This window comes from Schistocerca piceifrons, chromosome 5 (genome assembly GCF_021461385.2).
Source record: "Schistocerca piceifrons isolate TAMUIC-IGC-003096 chromosome 5, iqSchPice1.1, whole genome shotgun sequence".
NCBI lineage: Eukaryota > Metazoa > Arthropoda > Insecta > Orthoptera > Acrididae > Schistocerca > Schistocerca piceifrons.
This window is the reverse complement of record NC_060142.1, coordinates 546,274,587-546,300,739: the sequence shown is the minus strand read 5'-3', so window position 1 is coordinate 546,300,739 and position 26,153 is coordinate 546,274,587. Positions and strand designations below refer to the sequence as shown.

At 41.9% G+C, this 26,153-nt stretch overlaps 1 protein-coding gene across 1 annotated transcript in view; it reads right to left on the bottom strand.

The window, feature by feature from the left end:
- Positions 1–23,735: 23,735 nt before the first annotated feature.
- Positions 23,736–26,153, bottom strand: part of LOC124798270 (eukaryotic translation initiation factor 3 subunit J) — a 65,663-nt gene continuing 63,245 nt past the window's right edge. The window contains exon 7 of the mRNA XM_047261594.1: positions 23,736–24,796. Coding sequence (XP_047117550.1) covers positions 24,740–24,796 — 57 coding nt within the window. The 3' untranslated portion in view covers positions 23,736–24,739. The remainder of the gene's footprint in view (positions 24,797–26,153) is intronic.

Genomic DNA, 26,153 nt, shown 5'->3' with positions numbered 1-26,153 from the left:
ATATATTTGTCCAATGAATACCCGTTTATCATCTGCATTTCTTCTTGGTGTAGCAATTTTAAAGGCCAGTAGTGTACAATAATCACATACAACAGACAAGAATTAGCTGAGTAAAATGTAAATAATGTCTTTCAACTGGTTCTTTACAAATAGTGTCTTGTTAAATTGTAATAAAAACACAACATATACAGTTCTGTACAGTAAATGATGTAACACCTTTAATAAATATATAGTTTGAACAGAAATCTGTGGCTAAAGCAGAGTATTCCAAAATTTTGGCTGCATGCATTGATGAAAGATTGAATTGGAAGAAACTCATTGATGATCAACTGAAATGTTTGAGTTCAGCTACTTACACTATTAGGATTGTTGATAAATGTGTCAGTAAATTAGCTTACTGTGGTTATTTTCATTCATTCCTTTCATATGGCATCATATTTTGGTGTAATTCATCATTAAGGAAATAGTATTAATTGCACAAAAACATGTAATCAGAATAACAGCTGGAGCCTTTCCATGATCATTTGAAGCAAATGACATATTTATGGCAATATAGGTTACTCCAAGTTTTCTCAAAATGTTGCACCATTTTACACTGTCAAATGCTATTTCTAAGTCAACAAATCCTATGCGTGTGTGCTAACTTTTCATAAGTTTTGCTTCCATTATCAGCCGCAAACCCAGAACTGCCTCTCTGGTGCCTGTACCTTTCCTAAAGCCAAACTAATCATCAACTAACAGACTGTCACTTTTCTTTTTGATTCTTCTGTGTATTTTTATCATCAGTAATCCCGATAATTTTTACAGTTATCTGCCTTGCTGTCTTCGGGATTGTGTGGATGATATTGTTCTGAAAATCTGATGATATGTCTCCAGGCTTATTGATTCTACAACCCAATTTGAAAAGTTATTTGGTTGAGACTTGCCTCCAATGATTTTTGGAATTTCAATGGAATGTTATCTATGCCTTACACCCTATTTGATCACAAGTCTTCCAAAGCTCTGTCAGACTCTGACTCTAATATTGGATCCCCTGTTAGCCATATCAACTCCCATTTCTTCTTCTGTCATATCATTAGTTGGTTCCTTCCCCTCATAGAGGCCTTCACTGTATTCTTTCCACCTATACACAATCTCCTCTGGGTTTAATTGTGGAATTCCTGCTTAAATCTTAATGTTGATATTTTTACTCTTAATTTCACAGAAGGTTGTTTTGACTTTAATGTACCTTGATTCAGTCATCCTGACGACTATTTCTTTTTTGATTTCCTCACATTTTACCTGCGGCTATTTCACATTGGCTTTCTTGCACCCCCTGTTTATTTGATTCCTAAGCTGCTGTATCCTGTCTTTCCCTGAACATTTTTGTTCTAACTCAAGAACACTGTAACTTTATTACATGGAAAAACATAAAAACGTTAGAGGCACAGTTCATACAACAGACAGCACACAAGTGGCCAGAAGATCCGTGTGCTCTGGACTGTATTCTAATAGGGGGTGCAGCCAGCAGGTTGCGCTTGCAACTGCTGTTGTACTAGCAGGCTGAGTGGCCTGTAGTGGCCAAATCAAACACAAACTTCAAGCATGAACTACGAAGCAGCACACATACAAATCTGGTAGTTACAGCACTCCTCTTCCTTTTAACTCCTCTTCCTTTGCAAAGAAGTGAGCACTTTGCTGCCGCAATGTGCTGTCTCTTGTACGTAGGGTCAGAAGTGGCATGAGTGCTGACAGGTGTGGTACCTGCCCTCCTGTGAGTGACCATATGGCAGGACAGGTGATGCTGGCATGGCTTCTATTTCCACATCCAAGTACAACAACAATGAAGGAGGCTGAAGCAAAGATGGCTGAAAAGGCAATGCTGGCTGCGATGGAGGTGACAGTGGCAGAGGCATGGGTGTGACAGCACAGGAGCTGGGTCCCGCTTTGAACCCTAACTGCTGAGGAGGGCACCCATACCAGCAGAGACAGTTATGAATCGTCGGCAGTGGCGGCAGAGAAGGTGAGATGTTCATTTCGTCCTGAGCGTTCCATCGGGGTCCGAGGGATAACCAGGTTGCCACCGGTGCCTTCATCTTGGCCTTCGAGGGTGACACATTACCTGAGAAGGTCAAAGTGACGGTCTAACACTGTGATGTCAAGCCATATATCTCTCCCCTGATCCAGTACTTTAAGTGCTGGAAGTTCGGCCATATGTCTTCCCGCTGTACTTCCAGCCCCACCTGTCGAGATTGTGAACGTCCATTGCATCCCAGTATTTCATGTGCCCTGTCTCCCATCTGTGCAGCAGCCGAGAACACCAGTCACCTTGCTTGCCAGACTGTAGGATTTTACAGAAAGAGAGGAAAATCATGGAATATAAGACCCTGGACCAACTGACCTACACTGAGGCTAAGAGGACATTTGAGCGCCTGCATCCTGTGGCTATGACCTCATACGCCAGCACTATGAGTTCTCAAATTCCTGTCGCCTCTCCAAAATGGGAGACTACACCTGCCCCCTTGATGGTGGAGACCACTTCCCTCCCTGTTGCTCCCGCACCACCTACTTTGGGAGCAACAACCCTGCAGAGACTGACTCAGTGAAGTCTTCCCAGCCAGGGAAACCCAAGGAACAGTGCGAGAAATCGAAAAAGAAGACCCCAAGAACAAGGAACTTCCGGTGGCAGCCACACCACTGCTATGTACAAGCTCTGCGTCTGAGGATGGGGTGGAGATTCTGGCGTCTGCTGAGGACCCGGATCTCGCCAGACCCTCAGACACAATGGACATAGACTGCTCAGGCAAAAAGTTGTTGGCAACAGGTGACTATCAGGTGTAAACTGCCTCACTGAATGTTCCATGCCTTCCCAGTCTCACAATGATATCATCCAGTAGAATTGCGGAAGTTTTTTTTCACTGCCTGGCTGAGCTACAACAACTGTTAAGCTTTACACCTGCTTTCTGCATTGCCCTCCAGGAAACCTGGTTCCCGGCAATGCGGACCCCTGCCCTCCACGGCTATAAGGGATATTACAAGAACCATAGCGACTATAATCAAGTGGCAGGTGGAGTTTGTGTTTATGTCCTAAATTCAGTCTGTAGTGAACCTGTGCCCCTTCAAACCCCTCTTGAAGCTGTGGCTGTCAGAATACGGATGACATAGGAAATATCTCTCTGCAATGTCTATCTTCCTCCAGGTGGTGCAGCACCCCTGAATGTATTAGCTGCACTGTTTGATCAACTCCCTCAACCTTTCCTACTTTTGGGAGATTTTAACGCCCATAACCCCTTGTGGGGTGACACTGTGCTTACTGGGCGAGGCAGATATGTCGAAACTTTCCTGTCTCAGTTCGACCTCTGCCCTTTGAATACTGGGACTGCCACCCATTTTTGTGTGGCTCAAACTAGTTACTCGGCCATTGATTTATCAATCTGCAGCCCAGGACTTCTCCCATCTATCCACTGGAGAACGCATGACGACCTGTGCGGTAGTGACCACTTCTCCATCTTCCTGTCACTGCCCCAGCATCTGGCCCACGGACGCCTGCCCAGATAGGCTTTAAACAAGGTGGACTGGGAAACTTTCACCTCTGATGTCACCGTTGACTCTCCCCCCATGATAACATTGATGTGATGGTTGAACAGGTGACTACCACAATTGTTTCTGCGGCAGAAAATGCAATCTCTCACTCTTTAGGGCGCCCCCGGCGAAAGACGGTCCCTTGGTGGTCGCCGGAAGTCACTGAGGCAAATATGGAGTGTCGGTGATCTCTACAGTGACATAAGCAATGCCCTTCCCTAGAGCATCTGATAGCCTTTAAGCAGCTCCATGCCTGTGTATGCCAGCTTTATAAAACAGTGGAAACAGGAGTGTTGGGAGAGGTATGTGTCAACCATTGGGTGCCATATGTCACCTTCCCAAGTTTGGATGAAGAACAGACATCTTTTTCGGTACCAGACCCCAACAGGTGTCCCTGGCATTAACATCAATGGTGTGCTATGTATCGACGCAAACACAATTGCGGAGCAGTTTGCTGAGCACTATGCTCGAGCCTCTGCTTCGGAGAACTACCTTTCGCACCCTCAAACGGCAGATGTAAAGGGAAGTCGTCTTGTTCACTACATGCCACAGTGAACCCTATAATGCCCCATTTATGGAGTGGGAGCTCCTCAGCACACTTACACATTGCTCCGATGCAGCTCCTGGGTCGGATCAGATCCACAGTCAGATGATTAAACATCTGTCATTTGTTTACAAGCAACATCTCCTCATCATCTTTAACCAGATCTGGTGCATTGGCATCTTTCCATCACACTAGCGGGAGAGCACCATCATATCAGAGCTCAAAACTAGCAAAACCTCTCTTGATGTGGATAGCTGTCAGCCCATCAGCCTCACTTACGTTGTTTGTAAGCTGCTGGAACGTACGGTGTGTCGGTGGTTGGGTTGGGTCCTGGAGTCACGTGGCCTACTGGCTCCATATCACGGTGGCTTCCGCCAGGGGACTCTACCACTGATAATCTTGTGTCCCTCGAGTCTGCCATCCGAACAGCCTTTTCCAGATGCCAACCCCTTGTTGCCGTCTTTTATTGGTCTGCGCAAAGCATATGACACCACCTGGCGACATCATATCCTTGCCACATTATATGGGTGGGGTCTCCAAGGCCCGCTCCCAATTTTTATCCAGAATTTCCTGTTGCTCCATACTTTCCGTGTCCAAGTTTGAGCCTCCAATAGTTCCCCCCATATCCAGAAGAATGGGGTCCCGCAGGCTCTGTATTGAGTGTATCACTATTTTTAGTGGCCATTAACGGTCTAGCAGCAGCTGTAGGGCTGCCTGTCTCACCCTCTCTGTATGCAGACGACTTCTGCTTTTCGTACTGCTCCACCAATACTGGTGTTCCTGAGCGGCACCTACAGGGAGTCATCCACGAGGCGCAGTCATGGGCTCTCGCCCATGACTTCCAGTGTGTCAAGCACTTCTGTTGGCATCGTGCCATTCATTCGGAACCAGAACTTTACCTTCATGACAATCCACTCACTGTCGTGGAGATGTAATGACTCTTAGAACTGGTTTTCGACACCCGATTGACTTGGCTACTTCACCTTCGTCAGCTTAAGCAGAAGTGCTGACAGCAACTCAATGCCCTCCGCTGCCTGAGCAACACCAACTGGGATGCAAATCGCTCTACTCTGCTGCAGCTCTACAAAGCCCTTGTTCAGTCTCACCTTGACTATGAGAGTCTGGTTTATGGTTTGGCGGCGCTCTCAGTATTGTGTGTACTCGACTCAGTGCACCACTGTGGTGTTCACCTAGCGACAGGAGCTTTTAGAATGAGTTTGGTCCACATTGCACACATTCATAATTCTCCTGAGCATCCGAATTACTGTCTCCTTTTTCAACCTGTGGCAGTTCATCTCCCACATCAGCGACCCAGGTCAGCGCTAATGACTGTGGTTGGTGTACGATCCCTTCTGTCTGAACTGGAGTCCTTCCCTTTACCACCTCCCATCCAGGTTCATCCGCATACACCTCCATTGTGTACACCTAGGCCATAGACTCACCTGGAACTTTTGCATGACCCTAAGGACTCAGTTACTCCTGCTGCTCTCTACTGTCACTTCCTCTCAATTCTTGATGTGTTCCAGGGCTCTGAATTGGTTTACATCGATGGCTGATGGTCATGTTGGCATCACCTACGTCCGCAGAGGTCATTTTGAACAGCATTCCTTGTCCAATGGCTGCAGTGTATTCACTGCAGAGCTGGTGGCCATCTCTCGTGCATTTCAGTATACCCGTTCAAGCCCCGGGGAATCGTTTCTTCTGTGTACGGACTCGTTGAGCAGCCTACAAGCTATCGACAAGTGCTACCCTCACCGTCCTTTGGTAGCGTCCATCCAGGAGTCCATCTACGCCCTGGACTGGTCCCATCATTCAGTATTGTCTTTTAACCCAAAACTATTTACTTTCTGCTCATAGTTTGCTATGTCTAAATCAGATTTTGCTACATTATGAAGTACTAATTGAAGCACTCAGATATTTGAGCTGGGTTTACAACCGATTTTTTCCTTAAATTTGATTTTTGAAATGTCTTGCTTGTGATTTTGGACACCTAATTCAAACTTCACTACAGACCATACTACCCTTGTTTTATTTTTCTGCCCTAGAATGAATTTTTTATTTGCCATATGTTTTGAAGCTTTCACAACTTAAAAAATAGTTTTACAGTGTATAACATATTTTACAAAATTAGGATCTTTGTTGTACTTCAGCTGATTGTGTAGCTTCCTTTTCCTCTAACTGGATATTTTTATTCCTGGTGTGATTCATCTTATCTTACTTGATGTTTTGTTGTGAAATGAACTTTGTGGAAAATTTTCATTAATTACTTCAAGAAAACTGTTTAAGAATGTACTAAAAGTTTTCATTTGTTGAATCACCATCCTCGAAACACCACTTAATTTTACTTAGTTCCTCACAGAATATTTCAATATTTGTTCTGTTGAAACTTCTTGTGATACACGTTTTCCTTATATTATGTTTATCAGTTTTTGGCAGTGAGACAAACAAGGCTGAGTGATCTGAAAGTCCGAAGTCTAGACAGAATTTATGTACATTATCAAAGTACTTCTTTGTTATAATGTTGTCAATGCATGTTGATGAGTGAATATTTTCTCTGGTGAATTCAGAAAAATTTAGTTTAAAGCCAGACTTTTTAATTGAAGCAATAAATTTTGTTGATTCGTTATTGCCATTTTCAGTGTTTATATTAAAAGTTCTTCCGAAGGATGTAGGCTGCAGTAGGTACTGGGAGATGAAGAAGCTTGCACAGGATAGAGTAGCATGGAGAGCTGCACCAAACCAGTCTCAGGACTGAAGACCACAACAACAACAACAACAAGATATTAAAATCTGCTGCTATTACAATTTTTTCTTCTTTTCTTTCTTTAGTTTATCTAGCAAGCACTGTAATTTAGAGAGGAATGATGTGACTAAAGCCCTTTCTGGAATTCTATAAATTGAAATGATTAACATATTAAGGTCTTTAAGCTCTATGCAACAACTTTCAAATATGCAATCTTCATTTAAATAATTAAAATCTGTTTTCACTTCATAGCTTATAGAAGAGTCCAGGAGTATGCAGAAACCTCTGTGAGATCTTTTCTCCCTGCAGTAGCTGCTTGCAACATTGAAATTTTAAATTTTATTTAAAATATTTATTGTATTAGGTCCAACCCATGTTCATTTAAACAAATAATTTTAATGTTTTTACATTCTGAGAGAAGAATTTGTAACTCACCGAGTTTGTAGCTTAGGCTGTTGGAAGATTTAGAATTTAAACCATTTATATTCTGGTGCATAAAATAAGAATTTTCACTTGTTTTAATGGTATTAGGCATACACTTTCGTAGACACTCTTCAGCATTTTTCTTTTCAGTTAACAGGCATTTTTCTTTTACATCCTCTCCAGTAAATATTAGTTTCCCTTAGTTTTAATGATTTTACAAGCATCCATAAACATTTTGCTTAAGGTCATCGAATATAGTCTGTTTTGATACGGTCTATCCTTGGCTAGACATTCCTTGCCCAAAAACTTATTTGAGTTTATAAATATAGCACCTAGTCTGTCACAACACTCATTAATTCTGGAGTTGATTTGATTGATGTAATTGTCACTCACCAACCTCCTGTATATCATTCCGCTGATCATTACCCCGGAAGTGGGGTAAGTTTTTCTGGCTGATCGGATTATATTTTTTGATTCATTAATAATTTCCTCTTCTTTGACAATAACTTACATGTTTGAATGGAAACACAGTGTATATCACAAGTTCATGACACAGTAGTGAAATATGCAGCTAAATTTTAGAATATTGAAACATGGACATGAAAATGGTAACAAATGTGCAACTGAATAGAAAAACTGTCACCACAGCATAATTATAATAAAGGTACTTCATCTGTATTGATTTCCAGAAATATAAACGTGTACATAAATGTATAAACAACTGAGGATGGGAACAAGCCCAAAACCGGTCATGTGATGAATAAATAATCTTTTATTGTAACTGGTAGCAGAAATTTTTCTCCATCCTACAACTAGTTTTTGTGTGGAACACCACACAGAAGCATGGGCATGTGAAGTCATACTTCCAAATGGCACAATTATAATTATTGTCTATTACAGAGCCCCACTTGGAAACTGTCAAAAGTTCTTACAAAAATCTGAAACAGTATTATGTAACCTGCCTGTCTTAGAGACAAATAATAATCTGTGGTAATTTCAATTTAATTTTTTGAAGTAGCCTAAGTAAAACATTACGTACCAATTTTAATTAATACTTACAATTTAAACCCAGTTATAAGCTTTCTCACCAGAATTGTGCAGGAAAGTAGCACCTTAATAGACAACATCTTTGTATGTGAGGATGAAATCAACAAATTTAATTTTCAACAATATTATGAGAAAAAAAAGTTGCTACTCACCATGTAGTGGAGATGCTGAGTCGCTGATAGACACAACAAAAAGACTTTCACATATATAGCTTTCGGCCATTGGCCTTTGTCAACAATAGACGCACAAATTTAATTTTCATACAGTTGTAAATGGATAACAACTAGTACAATGGGAAGTACTCTCTGCCGCAAACTTCACAGTGGTTTGCAAAGTATGAATGTAGATGTAGGTTACAATAGACAGTTAACAATAATAAACCACATAAGTACTCCATGTCAAGTATAAACTATTTGATGAGCTCACAACAGATAGCTGTATGAGATAATGAATATAAATTTTAAATTCATTGCATTTGTAAGTAGATTTCTTTCTGCTTGTAACAGCTCTTCACTAACAAAAACTGTGAAGTGTGGGATACCAGTGATGTATCAGAGGAAAGTTGGAGAACACCAGGCACTAAAACATCATGTAGCAGAAAGAGATGGTAATACAAAATGGCCAGCATAAGGATAGGCATGCAAACCGCTTTCATCTTATAAAAGGTTCTGTTCTTTTTTGAGAAGAGTAATAGAAATTAAAATAGCTTGCAAAGCACATCAAAGATTAATAATTCTGAAAATATAGTATAAACAATATACTGCACAGTTAGAAGAGAAACAGGAACGGTTATTGAGGAATGAACTAATTTAACAATTAAAGGTTGTGACCAAAAGGCCCTTGACACCAAACATATAGTCGATCTACAGAATGAATTTTTCATTGTGCAGCAGTGTGTGCTGTTATGGAAGTTCATAGAAAATTGAAAATGTACGCAGGCCAGGTACCAAACCAGGAACCTTGCCTTTTATGAGCACTGTTCTTATTGACAGCTATCCAAGCGCAACTCATGACTGCCTTTACAGCTCCACTTCTGCCCATGCCTCTCTTTCTCTCCTACTTTGCAAACCTCACAGTTGATCTGCGTACCTTTTGAGACTAGCACCCCTGAAAGAAAAGATACTGTGGAAAAATGACTTACCCAAATCCTAGGGGATTGTTTCTAGAATGGCTCTCTGTAGTGCAATATGTACAGTTATGAAACTTCCTGAAAGATTAAAACTGTGTGCTGGACCAGGACTCAAACATGGAAAGCAGGAGCTGTTTGGGTGGGTTGTGAGTTCTGTCTGAGCATCTGTCAGTAATAGTGCTGCACATGAAAGGCAGCTACCGAGCAAGGTGGCGCAGTGGCTAGCACACTGGACTCACATTCAGGAGGACGATGGTTCAATCTCACGCCCGGCCATGCTGATTTAAGTTTTCCATGAGTTCCCTAATTCGCTCCAGGCAAATGCCACGATGGTTCCTTTCAAAGGTCACAGCCGACTTCCTTCCCCGTCCTTCCCTAATCCGATGAGACCAATTACCTAACTGTCTGGTCTCCTTCCCCCGAACAACCCCAATCTAGTTTACAGCCAGATCTGACACAATTTTAATCTGCATGTACAGGGCGACAATTATTGAACTATACAAAAAAACGTAAATTAGTTACACTATGGTGTGCACACACTTTATTCAACATGTAAACGTCCCTACAGATACTCAGATTTAGGTTATGGCATGTGCGATATTGTGTGTGACCCGCTGAAGCCTCAGAACATCGATGCTGTCGATGACCTCCTGAATAACTGTTTTCAGATCAGCAATGGTTTTGGGGTTATTGCTGTACATCTTGTCTTTAATATAGCCCCACAAAAAGCAATTGCATGTGTTCAGATCTGGAGAACATAGCAGCCAACCGAGGCCCATGTCAGTGGCCTCTGGGTACCCCAGACCCGGAATGTGGTCCCCAAGTGCTCTTCTGTTTTAATGGGGTCGAGTTCCATCTTGCATGAACTACACCTTATCAAAATCAGGGTCATTTTTTATAATGGGGATGAAATCATCTTCCAAAACCTTCACATACTGTTCAGTAGTCACCGTGCCATCAAGGAATATCACACCAATTATTCTGTGACTGGACATTGCACATCACACAGTCACCTGTTGAGAGTGAAGAGACTTCTTGATCGTGAAATGCGGATTCTCAGTGCCCCAGATGCACCAATTTTGCTTGTTGATGAGCCCATCAAAACAAAAGTGGGCTTCATTGCCAAACCATGCATACTAATTCCCATCTTGCCCCACGGCCAATTGTGCAGTTTGAATGTTCTAACACAAACTCTTCAGAAGGTATGCCAATTTTTTTCATATAGTTCAATAATTGTCACCCTGTACATAGGTACTGTGCAAACCACAGTGAAGTGCATGAAAAAACATACTTCCTTTTTATCATGTATTAGGGTTTCCTCCTCTTCCAATTGCAAATTATGTGCGAAGAATAATTGCTTAAATATATCAGTGCGAGCTGTGATTTTGTCTAATCTCACCCTCATGGTCCTTATAGGAGTGACAGGTAGGGACTTGTATTACAGGACTTAATTAGGAAAATTACACTAAGTAACTTCTATTGAATGCCGCACAACACTCCAAAGTGACAAGATACATGATAGCATTTTTCAACATAGTCACCAAATCACTGAAAGCAACAGTCAGAACATTCCACCAATCACTCATTTCCTTGGCGATAGAAATCTAATACTTGGTCATGGAGACATTCTAGAAACACTGTGTAGCGTCAATAGGTCATATCGACCACGAACAACATAATCTTTGGGACTCAGATCACTCATCCGAGCCGCTATGTTAAGTCAGTCTGTTCTTGTACCTTGTCCTGTGTGCATGTGTATGGTCATTGTCGAAATATATGTATGTGCAGATATTAATGGGGACAGTTTATTCCTTGTACCGATACTCAAATATTGTTCCCATACTGGTGGCCCCGAAGTTTGTACATCTTCCGCGCAACCAACAGGTTATGCCCACGCCGCCATGGCCACCTCACCGAATGCTTTGTTCAAAGATTTGGAAGCCCAACAACGATCGCCGGACATCTTCATTTCTTTGCCAACGACTAGATCTACATCAATTCACAGTGATTCGCGATCTCCAGCCACGTTAACTTCAAACTCTGTCACTCTACAATGGTCGAGTGCTCCACCACTAACACAAACAATGGACTCGGGTTTCATGCCGCTGGACTGTGCTCGCCAACATGTGAAGTGTGAAGTGAATAATATTCAGAACTGTGTCCCTACCAATTGATCGTATAATGCTCAAAGCAATCTACATTCACACACGTACTTTCAATCTCAACGGGCCGAAACAACAGTTACTGTCGTGCCGTGTGCAGCACCGCCATTATTGCAAAACGCACCTGGCTACTATCAACCGTGACCTGTTCCAGTTTTGCCTCACTGGCAAACTAATCAAGAACATTTTAGTTTGCACAATTCTCCATGCTCATTGAAGAACAACTTAAGCTTTGGTCATACGAGTTACCGACCCCCCCCCCCCCCCCTGCACTCACATGGGGGCCCCAGTTGCGGCCACTCAGTCACTCGCCTTACCCACAGCACCGCCTGAGTCTGCCACACCGGCCTTCCGCATTATTTCCAGGGTGGGTCAATTCAAATCAGCGCCTGTAGCCTACGGCGCAGTTTACGGGACCGCAATGCCTACCACGCAACCGCCCATTCCCTCAGTACCGACCGTGTCAACCGCGTAGTGTTTTTGCAACACATCAAGGACAATGCAACCTGCCATTGCTATGGACCTTTTCACCAGAAACACACCTGCGCCTACTGTGCCGGCCTGTTGTATAGTCTCTCCCGTCGCAGACCAGCCAGTTTTCCAAGAGAAACCAAAGCTGCCTTCGTCCCCTCCCCCAGGTCATCTGCCGAAGCTGACACCTTTATACAAGGACAACCCAGTGTCATGGTTTGGGCTTGTCGAGCATCTTTTCAAGTTGTATAACGGGTCCGATGGCAACTCTAAATTCCTGTGCCTCGTCATGCACCTCAATGATCATTCGGACTTAGTTTGCGTTCTACTCCTGTCGCCATCACCTCCACCAAAATACGAGTTCGCAAAGAAGAAGATCATAAAATGCCTTGCCTGCTCACCACAAGAATTAATAATCAAGATCTTGTACAAGGACCAAACCCCATCACAACTCTGGTGCCGCCTTCAGTTACTTGTGAATGAGCATACCATGCCGGGCATCACACTGTAGGCTGTGTGGTCTGCCGAGCTGCCTACTGACCTACAGATCCACCTGCTACCGCACTCCTTCGAGTCAATCGGCTCTCGTCTCCGCATTGCAGGCCAACTGTATTCATTGCTAGGACAATGCCAGCCAGCTTACCACTCACCATTAGTTGGCACAACTGCTCCCACTTTCCGGCCGTCTGCTGGCATAGGCAGGGCTCGCTCTGCCTCCATGGCTTCTACATCACCTGGCAGCATCCGCTCACTCTCTCTACCGTCCGAGCACTCCAGGATCACCCACACACCACATGTGCTGGTATACAAACCACAGCAAATCGATGAGGACAAGTCTCCTCTGCTGCCGCAGTCACCACCAACACCACATCCAGCTCATCCATACTGCTGGTACCATAAGGTTTTTGGCGATAATGCTAAGAAGTGCTGCTTACCTTGGCAGCACCCAAGTCGACCGCAGGACCTAAAAGACGCCGAGTCCTGCGGAAAACCTCGCAGGCGTCCTCATACACTGCACTCTGTCCACTCGTCCGCCCTGCCGAGCGGTCGTTTGTACTTGACTGACATTTTGTCACGGATCATTTTCCTAGTCTACACTGGTACTGACGTGTCCATCATACATACATCGATGGCGGCCCCCGTCTTTTCACCGATGAGGTCACTTCTACGAGCTGTCAACGTGTCAACATTACAAACCTTAGGCTCCGTTAAAGTTACAGTGCACCTATCTCATTCTCTTAAGTTTTCCGTGGACTTTCTACATTGCCGACATCTGTAAACCAATTCTCGGTACGGAATTTTTGTCCCATTACAAACCCTCTCCAAACGTAGTTGAAGGCTCAGTGCTACACCGTCCCATTAACACTCAGATACGGTGCTCCCACACTGATGTTCCACACTCTGTTACTCTCGTGACATGTGAGTTAGTATGCGAGTGCTCTGCCCTCGCAGGCAATATTGTGACCTGTGTCACTAACCTACTGTCAGAATACGACTCGGCGGCACAACTCTATCAGGAAAATGAAGAGCTGAAACAACGCATAACACAAACTTACAATGAGCTTGTCGCGGCTCGTACCTCGCTGTTGAAACTGCAGTCCACAGTTACACCACCTAATCGAGCTTCTCCAGCAGACAGAACCTCGGATACTCATCTGGTTAGTCCAAACACATTAATTGCGTGTGACGATTCGCATCTGTTAGACTCCGCAACCCCGACGCATTCACCACGTTCAGTGCCACGCATTTTAAACAGTGCCTATAATGACAGTTGTGCTCGCGATACAACCAATCCCACCATGCAGGCAGCCACCCCGCTTGTTGATAATCATTCCCCCTCTCTCGCGCACCAGCCACGTGACTCAGCGGCCATCGCTGTTCTATGTGCGATGCCAACGTCACTTTCACCTGCACCGGCTACCAAGTGCAAGGTTGACAGCAGACAGTCTCCGCGCATTCCAACTCACTCCGCACTGCATTCGCAGCCACCCTCTCCAAACAAGTGCACGCCGCGCTCATGTACTAGGCGTGTGACTTTCAGACTGCTAACAGCTATGCCCCGTCACACCCTACTCGTCCAAAAACTTCGTGTCAGGGCAATGATAAGTTTGGTGTGCAGTTAGTTACCATTGCCGGCCCTCCTATTAGGCACAAGGTTAGGCGGCTCAAACCTATTAAGTTGCCTGCGGCTCGGCAGCAAATTAACAAACTTTTGGAGGCAGCTATCCTGCAACCGTCAGCCACCAATTGGTCTTCACCGATTCACCTCGTCCTCAAACATGACGGTTCTTTCCAAATGTGTGGTGATTACAGACATTTGAACACTTGTACCATCATGGACAATTACCCCATGCCTAACATAAATGATTTCACTCATATGTTATCGGGTGCTACAATATTTAATGTTATTGACTGTAAACGTGTCTACCACCAGGTTCCCGTAGTGCTGGAAGACATCCCTAAAACAGCTATTATCACGCCTCTTGGTTTGTTCCAATACAGCTTCATGCCATTCAGCCTAAAAAATGTGGCACAAACATGGCAGTGTTTCATTGACTCCATCTTAAGACAGTTCGAGTTTCGCTTTGCATATCTGGATGACATACTCATTTTCAGCAAGTCAGCTGAGGAACATGAATATCATTTATCCATAGTCCTCCAGACCTTGAATTCCAACAACTTCCAAGGTCAACAAAGACAAATTCCAGTTGCACCAGCCTTCTGTCACTTTCTTGGGTTACACCGTCTCCACCGACAGAATACAGCCTCCCAAATCTTATGTGCAGGCCGTCACTTCACTACTTACAAAGAACCCCGAAGTTTCCTGGGCACAATAAATTACTACTGTCGTCACCTGCCTTCTGCCGCCACTGTACAGGCCCCACTGACAGACTCACTGTCAGGTAAACAGACTACAGGACTCAAACCCGTTCGCTGGACTGCACTCATGCTGGAGGCTTTCAATGCATTAAAGACTTCTTTAGCTCACACCGTGACACTCGCCCACCCCGACCCCTCGGCCGAATTGTTCATCACTAAGGACACCAGTGACTTTGCAATGGGAGCGGTACTACAGCAACGCAAGGCAGACACGGTTTCCCCTTTTCATTTCTTCTCTAAGAAACTATCAACAGCTCAGAAGAAATACTCCGCTTTCCGTAGAGAACTCCTTGCGGTCTATGGGGCCGTCAAACACTTCTGCCCCGACGTGGAGGGTCATTTGTTCTTCATCCTCCCGGATCACAAACCACTAGTAGACGGTAGACGCTTTCTGCAACCCCCCCCCCCCAATCTCCCTCCCGAGGACCCACCCCGTCGGCGTTTCCGCCACTTTGATTTAGTCTCCCAATTCACAACCGATGTTCACTACATCAAAGGCACAGACAACGTTGCTGCAGATTTTTTCTCACAGATCAATACTATTTCACACATCATTGACATCCAACCTGGCCACCCTACAAGCCCCCGACAAGGAATCTCAAGCTCTCCTCATGGACCCTCAAACATCTCTTGTGTTTACTAAAGCTGAATTCCCCGGCATTGTGGATGAGGTGTGGTGCGACTCTTCTACTGGTACCTTACGCCCATTACTCTCCCCCCCTGCGCCAGCAGGCCTTCAACGCTCTGCATAACCTCGCTCACCCTGGCATCTGCGCCACTACACGGCTCGTCTCCGAGCGTTTTGTTTGGAAAAATATAAAACGGGACCGTCAGACCTGAGCATGCAGCTGTGCCCCTGCCTATGCAACAAAATCGGCCGCCACACCACCCACCACTGGGCAAGTTCAACATCCCCCCAGGACGATTTCAGCACGTACATATCGATCTTATCGGTCCTCTTCCACCATTGAAGGGCCACAGATACATTCTACCCACAATTGACCACATGTTCCACTGGGCAGAGGCAGTTCACTTACCTAAAATCACTGCCGAGACCGTGGCCAAGGGTTTTATCTCCTCATGGATTGCTAGGTTCGGTTGTCCGACCACCACCACCACCGACCAGGTTCAGCAGTTTGAGTCTTCCCTGTTCACCATTTTATGTAACGTCTGTGGCATAAAGAAAATTCACACCACAGCCTACCACCCACAAAGCAAAGGGTTAGTGGAACGGTGGCACCGCACTCTGAAAATTTCCTTCGGGTGCCACAACTGCCTCTGGTCCAAAGCACTTCCATGGGTGCTGCTTGGCCTCCGTTCAACTTTCAAGCCTGACTTAGAGGGAACTATCTCAGAATTCATTTTCGGGGAGAACCCAGTCCTACCAGGGGAACTCATTCGGCTTTTTAATAATACTTTATAGGTTGGACCTTGTATGTCATTTTACGTAACACACTTTCAAAAACTGTTTCTGCCACAATTGTAAATAAATTTGATTTTGAGTTAGCCTCTTCTGCGGAATATACTGGCCTCCCATCAGTGTACTCAAAGCGTTTACTTATTTTATTTTGTCCTCTGAATTATTCTTGTACAAAGGTACACGTGGTGATGCACAAACACACATTATGAAGTTGGACAAGTCATAGTATAATGTGATAGTTGATGACATTAGGTTATGTGATGAGAAATTACATCATTTTATGAAGGTATTATTTATTACAATGATATTTTAGTTTGACACACACACACACACACACACACACACACACACACACACACACACACACACAACACTTAAAGTAAAGCATGCAATTGGCATAGTTGCAGATAGTACAAACACAAAAAAATTTTACACATATTTTGCAGAAGTGTTTATTTCTCTCACAAAAATCATTCCTGCAATTAGTTTCATATTTATTCACATGCATATGGACCAAAAATTCAGACACAGTATAAAAGAAAAGATCAAGCAAAAAGGTTTTTAGATCCCCATGAAACAAAGACAGAGACTTTGTGCCTTTTTTATTTCTGCTGCCAGTCTGTTGTAATGTTGAATGACTTTATTAGACCGTGAATTCGTAATGTCAGAGGTACAATTAACATGTACTTCCATTTTCTTTCTTGTGCCATGATCATGGACCTTCACATTTTTGCTGAATTTTGCAACATTATTTTTTACAAACTTACACATTTTTTACGAACTTGTACATTACTAACATGTACAGACTGGCAAGAGGTAAAATGAGTAGCTTTTGGAAGAGAGGTCTACAGCTGTCAGTTGGCTTTTCATTGTTCATTATTCCCAAAGTTCTCTACTGAATGAGAATGAGTTATGTGGGGAGTCTTCCTGGAATATGATACCATATTGTATTAAGCTATGAAACTGTGCATAGTAAAGAGTGTGAACAGGCTCTGGACTTTTGCAGTATGCAAGGTCACACTATTCAGCTTGCTGTTAGTTTTTCTGGTGTTCATTTGTTGTTTCAAGTTGTCCACAGGCCTAAAAGTTTTGTCTCTGATGCGGAGGATATTTCAGACCCATGTACTTTCATGTCTGGCATAAAGATTTTGGTTCTCAGATGAAAGTTCAGGAAGGTGATCTTATTTGTGTTATGGTTACTTCTGCTGCTCAGAAGGATAATGGTATCCTCTGTAAAGAGTGTACCAGTACTGAAGCACTAGTTCAATAGTAAGTCATTTATGTAGAGAAGAAATAAAATAGGTCCAAGTATTTTGAACCTTGGGGACACACACTGTGCAATGTCTCCATAATCAGAGTAGTAAGTTCTGATATGCCTGAGATCTTTGTATTTTATTGCTACTTTCAGTTTCCTGCTTGTCAAATGTGAGCTGAACCATTTCAGAGAGTGCCTCTGATGAGACAGGACTGCAGTTTGTCAAGTAGAATTTTATGGTCTCTGACATCAAACACCCCAATTGCTTTTCGTCTAGAGCATCTTGGGCAGAGTGTATGTATTTGTATATAACAGCCATTGTGATTTTGTTCTTCCTGAAGCCAAACTGTGCATCATGGAGGATTTTGTTTCTTTTCAGAAATTAATCACTCTCCAGAAGTTTACCAGACGAATATCATAGCTACGCAGTGGAAGTTTCGATAGCAATTCAACATTGAGAAACATGGAAGAGTACCAGGATGGAACACAGTTTGGAAGTCGATTGATCAGTTTTATGCTACCACAAGTGTTACGATAAGGAGCCAGCGGGAAGGGTGAGGACAGTGTGGACACCAGAAAACACTGAGTGGATACGTAATCCTATTGACAGGAGTCCTAGGCAATCAGTAAACAAACATACTGTAGTTTCATATTTTTTCATACAGAAGTGTGTGTGTTGCATTCGCCAGAGTAATTTAACTTATCATCTGTGCAAAATGCAGATGACATAAACTATCTAGGTGTGGATGTGCCACTTGAGACAATTCAGTACAGACATCGCCCTACTGGACAAAATGGACATTCTTCTCAACCTCATTGTGTCAGATCAGGCACATTCTGAATTGACAAACCATATCAACAGGCAAAATATGCTCAGTGAGAAAAAAAATAATAATAATAAAAAAAAATAAAATAAAATATCCTCCACAGTGAGGAGGATATGTTTTGGTGTGGTGTTTCGACCTCCAGGATTATTGGAATTGAGGTTTTTTAGAATCACACCAAACACAGCCACAGTCAATTCAGAACATTACAGAGGCCCACTGATGATTTTCCAGATTCCAAAATTACATAGACACGGCACTGATATGACTGTTTTATTTCCAGCGTGATGCATGTGCCACGTGAGAGACAATGGCAACTTTACGTACGATGTTCACAGGCAGAATCATCTCAAAGTTTCATGGACATGAAAATTAGATTGACCAGAAGTGCAAAATTGTTAAGCAGGAATGGCTAGAGAACAAATGTAAAGATGTAGAAGCTAGGGGAAAGATTGATACCACCTACAGGAAAAATAAGAGACCTTTGGAGAAAAGAGAACTTCCTGTTTGAATATCAAGAGCTCAGATGGAAAACAAGTCCTAAGCAAAGAAGGGAAAGCAGAAAGGTGGAAGGAGTATATAGAAGGTCTATACAAGGGCGATGTACTTGAGGACAATATTATGGAAATGGAAGAGGATGTAGATGAAATGGGAGTATTGATATTGCTACATCATATCTGTATACTAATTCTTCATATTGTCCAACAGGCTTTACATGTTTCCCTGTACCATACTGATATCTTCATGACAGTTTAAGCAGTTTGGATCACAGTCCATGATACTTTGAGTTCAGAGGTGATTGGTAGGAAGCTAGAAGTTCCTCAGACAAATAAGGGACTGGTTCCATATACACTTGCTGTGTAAGTGAACTTTGAACCACAGGTTCTGGTAACAGTGAGATTCTTCATGCTGTTTCTGTCCTTGCCTTCAACAACATTATTACGGAAAGCTAAAATATGGCATTAGTTCCAGTTTTCTGATTTTATTTTATTTCCACATTTTTGACAGTCAAGTATTAATCGCCTTGTAGAACAGTCAAGTTATTTTTGTCGGTCTGCTAAATAAATTTGGCTTTTATTAATCTTTTCTGCAGAAGTAGTCAATTTATGCCACCACATGGCATAACATTGAAATTTTCACTAAATGTCAGAGGTATTACTTGGAGACTGGCCATTTCTTTACTTACAGTTTTGGAGATAAGTGTCTTTATATTTCTTCTTCTAAAGTTGTTCTGGTGAAATCCTTGTGTGTAACATTCACTTTTATGATAGTGATGTATTTGAATTTTCAGCACAGCTTGTACAGTCATTTGCTTACCTTCATTACTTACACACAGCCAGTTGGCATTACCATTTGCGATATTTTCCTGCGACCTGTTAGAAATAGGTTCTTTTCAGCAGTTGCCGGAGAGCACCAGGAAACAGTTGTGTGCAGCTACGATGATGTAGAAGCCCATATGTATGTATAAAGCATTAAGAGAGCTGACATTATGTGATGAAAGAAACAGGACATCGGGGGATACTCCATGAGCATCGAAATTTCGTAAACCATATGAAAATGCTCAATTCACGTTGAAGTATAGATTTGTATGTCCAGTTTCACAATGAAGTATGCCCCTACCTGATATTAAGCTTTTCTGTGTGGTTTCCAGGGTTCAATACTGTATTATCTCATGTCTCGTTCTTTATTATGGCATAATGCCATATGTACCTGAAGATAAAGATGTGCACTTGAAACTCAGCGAAACGTTGAAACTGGCCAATAGCGTGGAACGAAACACTCCCGTTTCAAATAAATTGACTACTTCTGCAGAAAAGATTAATAAAAGCCAAATTTATTTAGCAGACCGACAAAAATAACTTGATTGTTCTACAAGGCTTGACTGTCAAAAATGTGGAAATAAAATCAGAAAACTGGAACTAATGGCATATTTTAGCTTTCCGTAATTATGTGAATGTATTTTAATTCGCTTTATAGCTCCCCACCACAGAAATCTGTTTTGTTTTCATTTGACATGAGAACTGTAAATGAAGATGAAAAAGTAAAATCACAAAGTGAACATAGGTCACACGGACACTACCCTCTCCCAACTACAACTCAGAACGCTCTGCACATGTGCGAATCTGACAGCTTGGGCGCACCAGAAAATATTTTTGTGGTAGCACCTGACTGCTTGCTGCTCCTACTGACACAGCTAACAGCCAGAAGTAGGAGTAGGTACTGCTCAATCGTGACTCAACTGAGCATGCGCATAAGCCCACTAGCAGCTGTCCAAATGAAACTGATGTAAATAGTTGTGATGCCATGCTCATTGGAAGCAATATGTTGTAATGAAGTATTACTTAGCCTTCGTCCTAAAGCGTTTGACACATTTTGTTGTTGGCAGACACTTGTGTGTGCACTGTGTTTAGCTATTGTAAATAACACATTTCCTTTGCTACTGAAGTTTTCTTTTCACTTTTTTCTCTCATTTATCTTTTATTGCTGCAGTAGTGAGATACAGTAAAATTCTTTGTTATAGTGGCAGTTCTTACCAGTCAAATCACACAAATTTATTAACTGAAAACTAAAACATGAAAAATTCCTGAAATAAAAAAAAAAAAAAATCCTATGGTTTTCTTGGTTGTCTCGGGGTCTATACACCCTGTTCTTACAAGGTGCTAATGTAAGGCAAGTGGCAGTTCCCCAGATTCAACACTAGAAACTAGAAATGGGGCTGGACCTGTATCAACCTGCAGTACACAATCTCCACACAGGTATTCTGAAGATAAGTAGGTAAGAACACGCGCACACACACACACACACACACACACACACACACACACACACACACAGGGTAGTCAAAAATAGTCAGATAATCTCATAACGGTGTAGCAGAGTAGGTCATGCTAAGAAATAATGGTTACGAAAACAACTGAATACGCTATGTAGTTTCAGAATTAATTAGGATGTAATGTAAATTAGCCAACGAGGCCACTGTTCATGCAAATTCAAGTGGCCTGCCAAATTGGTATCAGTTGTTCTCATAGCTTAGATGATAGCATACGAGAGCTTGGGTTTAATCCTTACTACCACCCCACGTCCAATTTTTGTATTGCTCTTTTCCGGTTTCGGGAAATCTAATAAAGAACATGTTTGGCAACACTGTCTCTGGCAGCAACTTGAATCTGCATGCACAACGACCTCATTGGCTAATTTCTATGACAATTAAAATGGAAACGGCACAAAGTGTCAACATTTTTTACTATTAGCTCAGGTGGACAAAAGCTTTGCACGTGCGCTTGTACATGCACTAAAAAACACACACACACACACACACACACACACACACACACACACACACGCACGCACGCACGCACGCGCGTAAAAGCTGTCTTTTCAGCCTATTCCTCACAACTGTGAGCCATTGTTGAGTTCCTGTAAAATGCATTACAGTGGCCTTCTTACTACGATCATAATATTGTTAAATAAAATGAACTGATCAATGGGGCTGACATCAATGAAGGTGCAATGACAAGAAATGATGAAAACTGCTGCAGTGTGACGGCAGTTGAATATCTGTGCCATAAAAGTACATGTTGTTGTTGTTCTTTTTGCCACCTTCAGTCCAAAGACTGGTTTGATGCAACTCTCCATGCTACTCTATCCTGTGCAAGGCCTTTCATCTCCAAATAACTACTACAACCTACCTCCTCCTGGATCTGCTTTCTGTATTCATTTCTTGGTCCCCATCTATGATTTTTAGCCCCCACACTACCCTCCAATACTAAACTCATGATCACTTGATGTTTCAGAATGTGTCCTATCAACTGAACCCTTCTTCTAGTCATGTTGTGCCACAACTTCCTTTTCTTGCCAATTCTATTCGGTACTTCCTCATTAATTACCTGATCTACTCATCTGATCTTAAAATTCTTCTGTAGCACCACATTTCAAAAACTTATAATCTCTTTCTGTCTAAACTGTTTGTCATTATTTGACTTCCATCATGGCTACACTCCGGACAAATACCTCCCGAAAAGACTTTCTGACACTTAAATCTATATTCAATGTTGACAACTGTCTCTCCTTCAGACACTTTCCTTGCTACTGCCAGTCTACACTTTATATCCTCTCTACTTCGGCCATCAACAGTTATTTTGCTGCCCAAATAGAAAAACCTGTCCATTACTTTCCGTGTCTTGTTTCCTAATTTAATTCCCACAGTATCACCTGATTTAATATGATTACTTTCCATTATCCTCATTTTGCTTTTGTTGATATATCCTCCTTTCAAGACACTGTCCATTCCATTAACCTGCCCTTTCAAGTCCTTTGCTGTCACCGAAAGAATTACAAAGTAATTGGCAAACATCAAAGTTTTTATTTCTTCTCCCTAAATATTAATTCCTACTCCAAATTTTTCTTTGGTTTCCTTTACTGCTTGTTCAATGCACAGACTGAATAATATTGGGGACAGGCTACAACACTGTCCCACTCCCTCCTCAACCCCTGCTTCTCGGTACATATGTCCAACTAATACAGCTGAGCTTATTCAGAAGAGGCAAAGTTGACAAGAATTATTAAACATTTGCTTTGCCATTTACCTTATTATTAATACTAACGTATTCAAATGTCAACATATAAAATAATCAATGTATATAATTTCGTTTTCTACTTTATATATATTCATTTACCCATAAATATTTTCTTATGCTAAATAAAATATTTGTGTAATGATCTCGTAATTAGAAATGTTCCATACTTTTATTGTTTTCCAAACCATCAGCAAACTATTAATATTTTATTGATTCAATCACCACGTCTTTTACTTGTTACAGCTAGTGTGTATGATTCTAGTAGTCAGCAAATTTATACTGCAACTGCACTCAAATAACATGAGAAAAATTTTCAGTTAATTTCTGATTACTAATATTCACACTCCTCCATGGGAAACCCATCAACAGAATTCCTGACACAAAGTATTTGTCAGCAACCTATGATTTATATGTTGTGAACATATCAGCTGTAAAAAGTATAGTATTTGTATTTTCCTATTTCTTTCTGGGTGATAAATTACCTTAACACAGAGCACAGTACACAACTCAGTCGAGAGTACAAAGTAGTAAAACTTCAGAGGATGATGATTAACCATACCTGAATAAAAGTAGCTTGCTTGCAAGTCAGCTGGCACAGAATGTGGACCACTACTGTGTTTTAATGTTGTTAAACTAGTATTGGGAACAAAAGAAATATGTACACTTTGCAACCAAGTTCAGTTATTTAATAATGTTCTGTTAAACAATACCAAAATATGTTTATTGTAAACTTAACACATTCACAACTTTAGATGGCAAACAAAGATGGAAATTAACAAGTTCACCCAAGAAGGAGTGAGTGCTCTTTAAGCAATGAAATAGGCCTTTCACAATACTTTTTTTGTCTACGAGAAGTCTCAGTAACTAGCAGCTGCGAAAACATTAGCAAGAAATTATAGTACAAGAGATCTTTCAATTGACGACACTTTACTAATTCAAAACTTAAGTCTAAACTTGAAAAAGCACACACTTACACAGTACATTAAAAAATGTGACACACTCGCAAGAAGTTCATTCTATTGCACAAATGCAATAATTTACAAATAATAATTCACAATATTCAACTGACAGTGTCAGGTGCTGGTGGAAGGAAGACAGTGTTAGGAGACAATGACATTTACAAAATAATGCTTTTGATGTGGCTTTGTATCAATGCCCATTATATCATTGTTAAATATTTAATAACAAAAACAATGGTATATAATTTCATACTCTTAGTAGCAACATATAGCAACTAAATGAGAGAAACCGAAGTTACCAAGGGTAAAGATGGTCACACCGTCCGATCACAATAAACAAGTGTAACGGAAGTAAAAAATTGTAATCACATTGTCCACAGTTCTTTTGGAAATAACTGATAATAAAACTTATCTTCTATTCATTTAACAATTTTTGTTTCTAAATGACTAATTACATATCACAAATAATTTCTGTATTTTCATTGCTTTCAGAGCACAGCATCTGTATTCTTAGTCATGCAAAATTGTTTATTCTGTCAAGTTTCATTCAGAGGTTAAAAAGAAAGCTCAGAAAAATGCGACTCCTGTTAGAATAATAAATATCAACATGCAGGGAATAACCTACACCCACAATATCAGTATCACCAACTGTAGAAAACACATTTGTTCATGATTCCTATTCCTTTACTGTCCCACAATTGTCAAAGTCACTTCATAGGTAATGACTTCAAAGTAACATTCACATTATATGAAATCATCATAATCGTAATCTGCATAGGCTGAATATTCATTCACAATTGTCTGAAACAAAGTGTATATACAAATTACACAATGGCCATGACAAAACAAGTTTATAAATCATTCAGAAATTGTTAAGTTCAATTCAATTATCTCTTGTGGGGAGGGAGGGGGGAAAGAAGAGAGGGGGATAGGAGAGGGAGGAGAAGGCAAGGGGGTGGGGGAGGGGAGGGGAGAGGAGAGGAGAGAGGGAGTGGTAAGAGGGGGAGGGAGGGGGGAGGGAGAGTGAGGGGGGGGAGAGGGAAGGATGGGGGGAGAGAGAGGGAGGGGGGAGGGAGAGTGAGGGGGGGGGGGGGAGAGGGAAGGATGGGGGGAGAGAGAGGGAGGGGGAGAGATTAAGCTGAAAATAAGAGGAGAGGAGAGAGGGAGTGGTAAGAGGGGGAGGGAGGGGGGAGGGAGAGTGAGGGGGGGGGGGGGGAGAGGGAAGGATGGGGGGGGAGAGAGGGAGGGGGGAGGGAGAGTGAGGGGGGGGAGAGGGAAGGATGGGGGGAGAGAGAGGGAGGGGGGAGGGAGAGTGAGGGGGGGGGAGAGGGAAGGATGGGGGGAGAGAGAGGGAGGGGGAGAGATTAAGCTGAAAATAAGTTTATAAGCTAAGCAATTATATTAAACTGAAACCTTTGGATCGTGCAAATATTTATTCAGATCACCAGTGTGACACTTGTTCTTCACATCTATCACAAAGTTAATAGTAGTTTGTAGGATGCACTGGCCATGTATGCACTGATGCAAAAAAAATGAAGTCCCCATTACAACTAAAATAACAATTTTCTGATATTAAAGGAGAACGCTCTGAGATGATGACGCAGAAATAGATGTAGCTCTTCACATTAGAGACTATGCTGTTGTTGCAGTAGACAATGGCCAGCAATCATATACTATTAGAGGTAACTGATAGAATACTGCCAAAGTAAAAAATAAAAAAAAGGCTGTGACGAAGGCAGGGGTAATCCATGACTCACACCAATGAGAAAAATTCATGTTCAGAATCACAGACTGACCCCTGTCCATAAGTAGGTGAGTTAGAATTGAAGGGTGAAGAAATGCAGGGCAGCAATCTAAGGGGTAGAGGATAGGATATTGTCAGGGACAGGAAAAAATTGTTTTACTTTATGGCTCATTTTGTAAGTATCACACCCTCCTTAAATGTTGTGTTGAAAACGAAAATATACTCATCAGTTACATAATATTCATAGACATAACAGATAAAATTTATTAGAAAAGAAATGATTTACATTAAACACATTAAATTTAATAAATAAAATTAAAATAGCTTTGTCACAATGTACTGTTGAATGATTTCCAAAGGAACACATTGTCATAACTTCAAACTTCTCTTCCAAGACTTTTATCGCTGATCTGT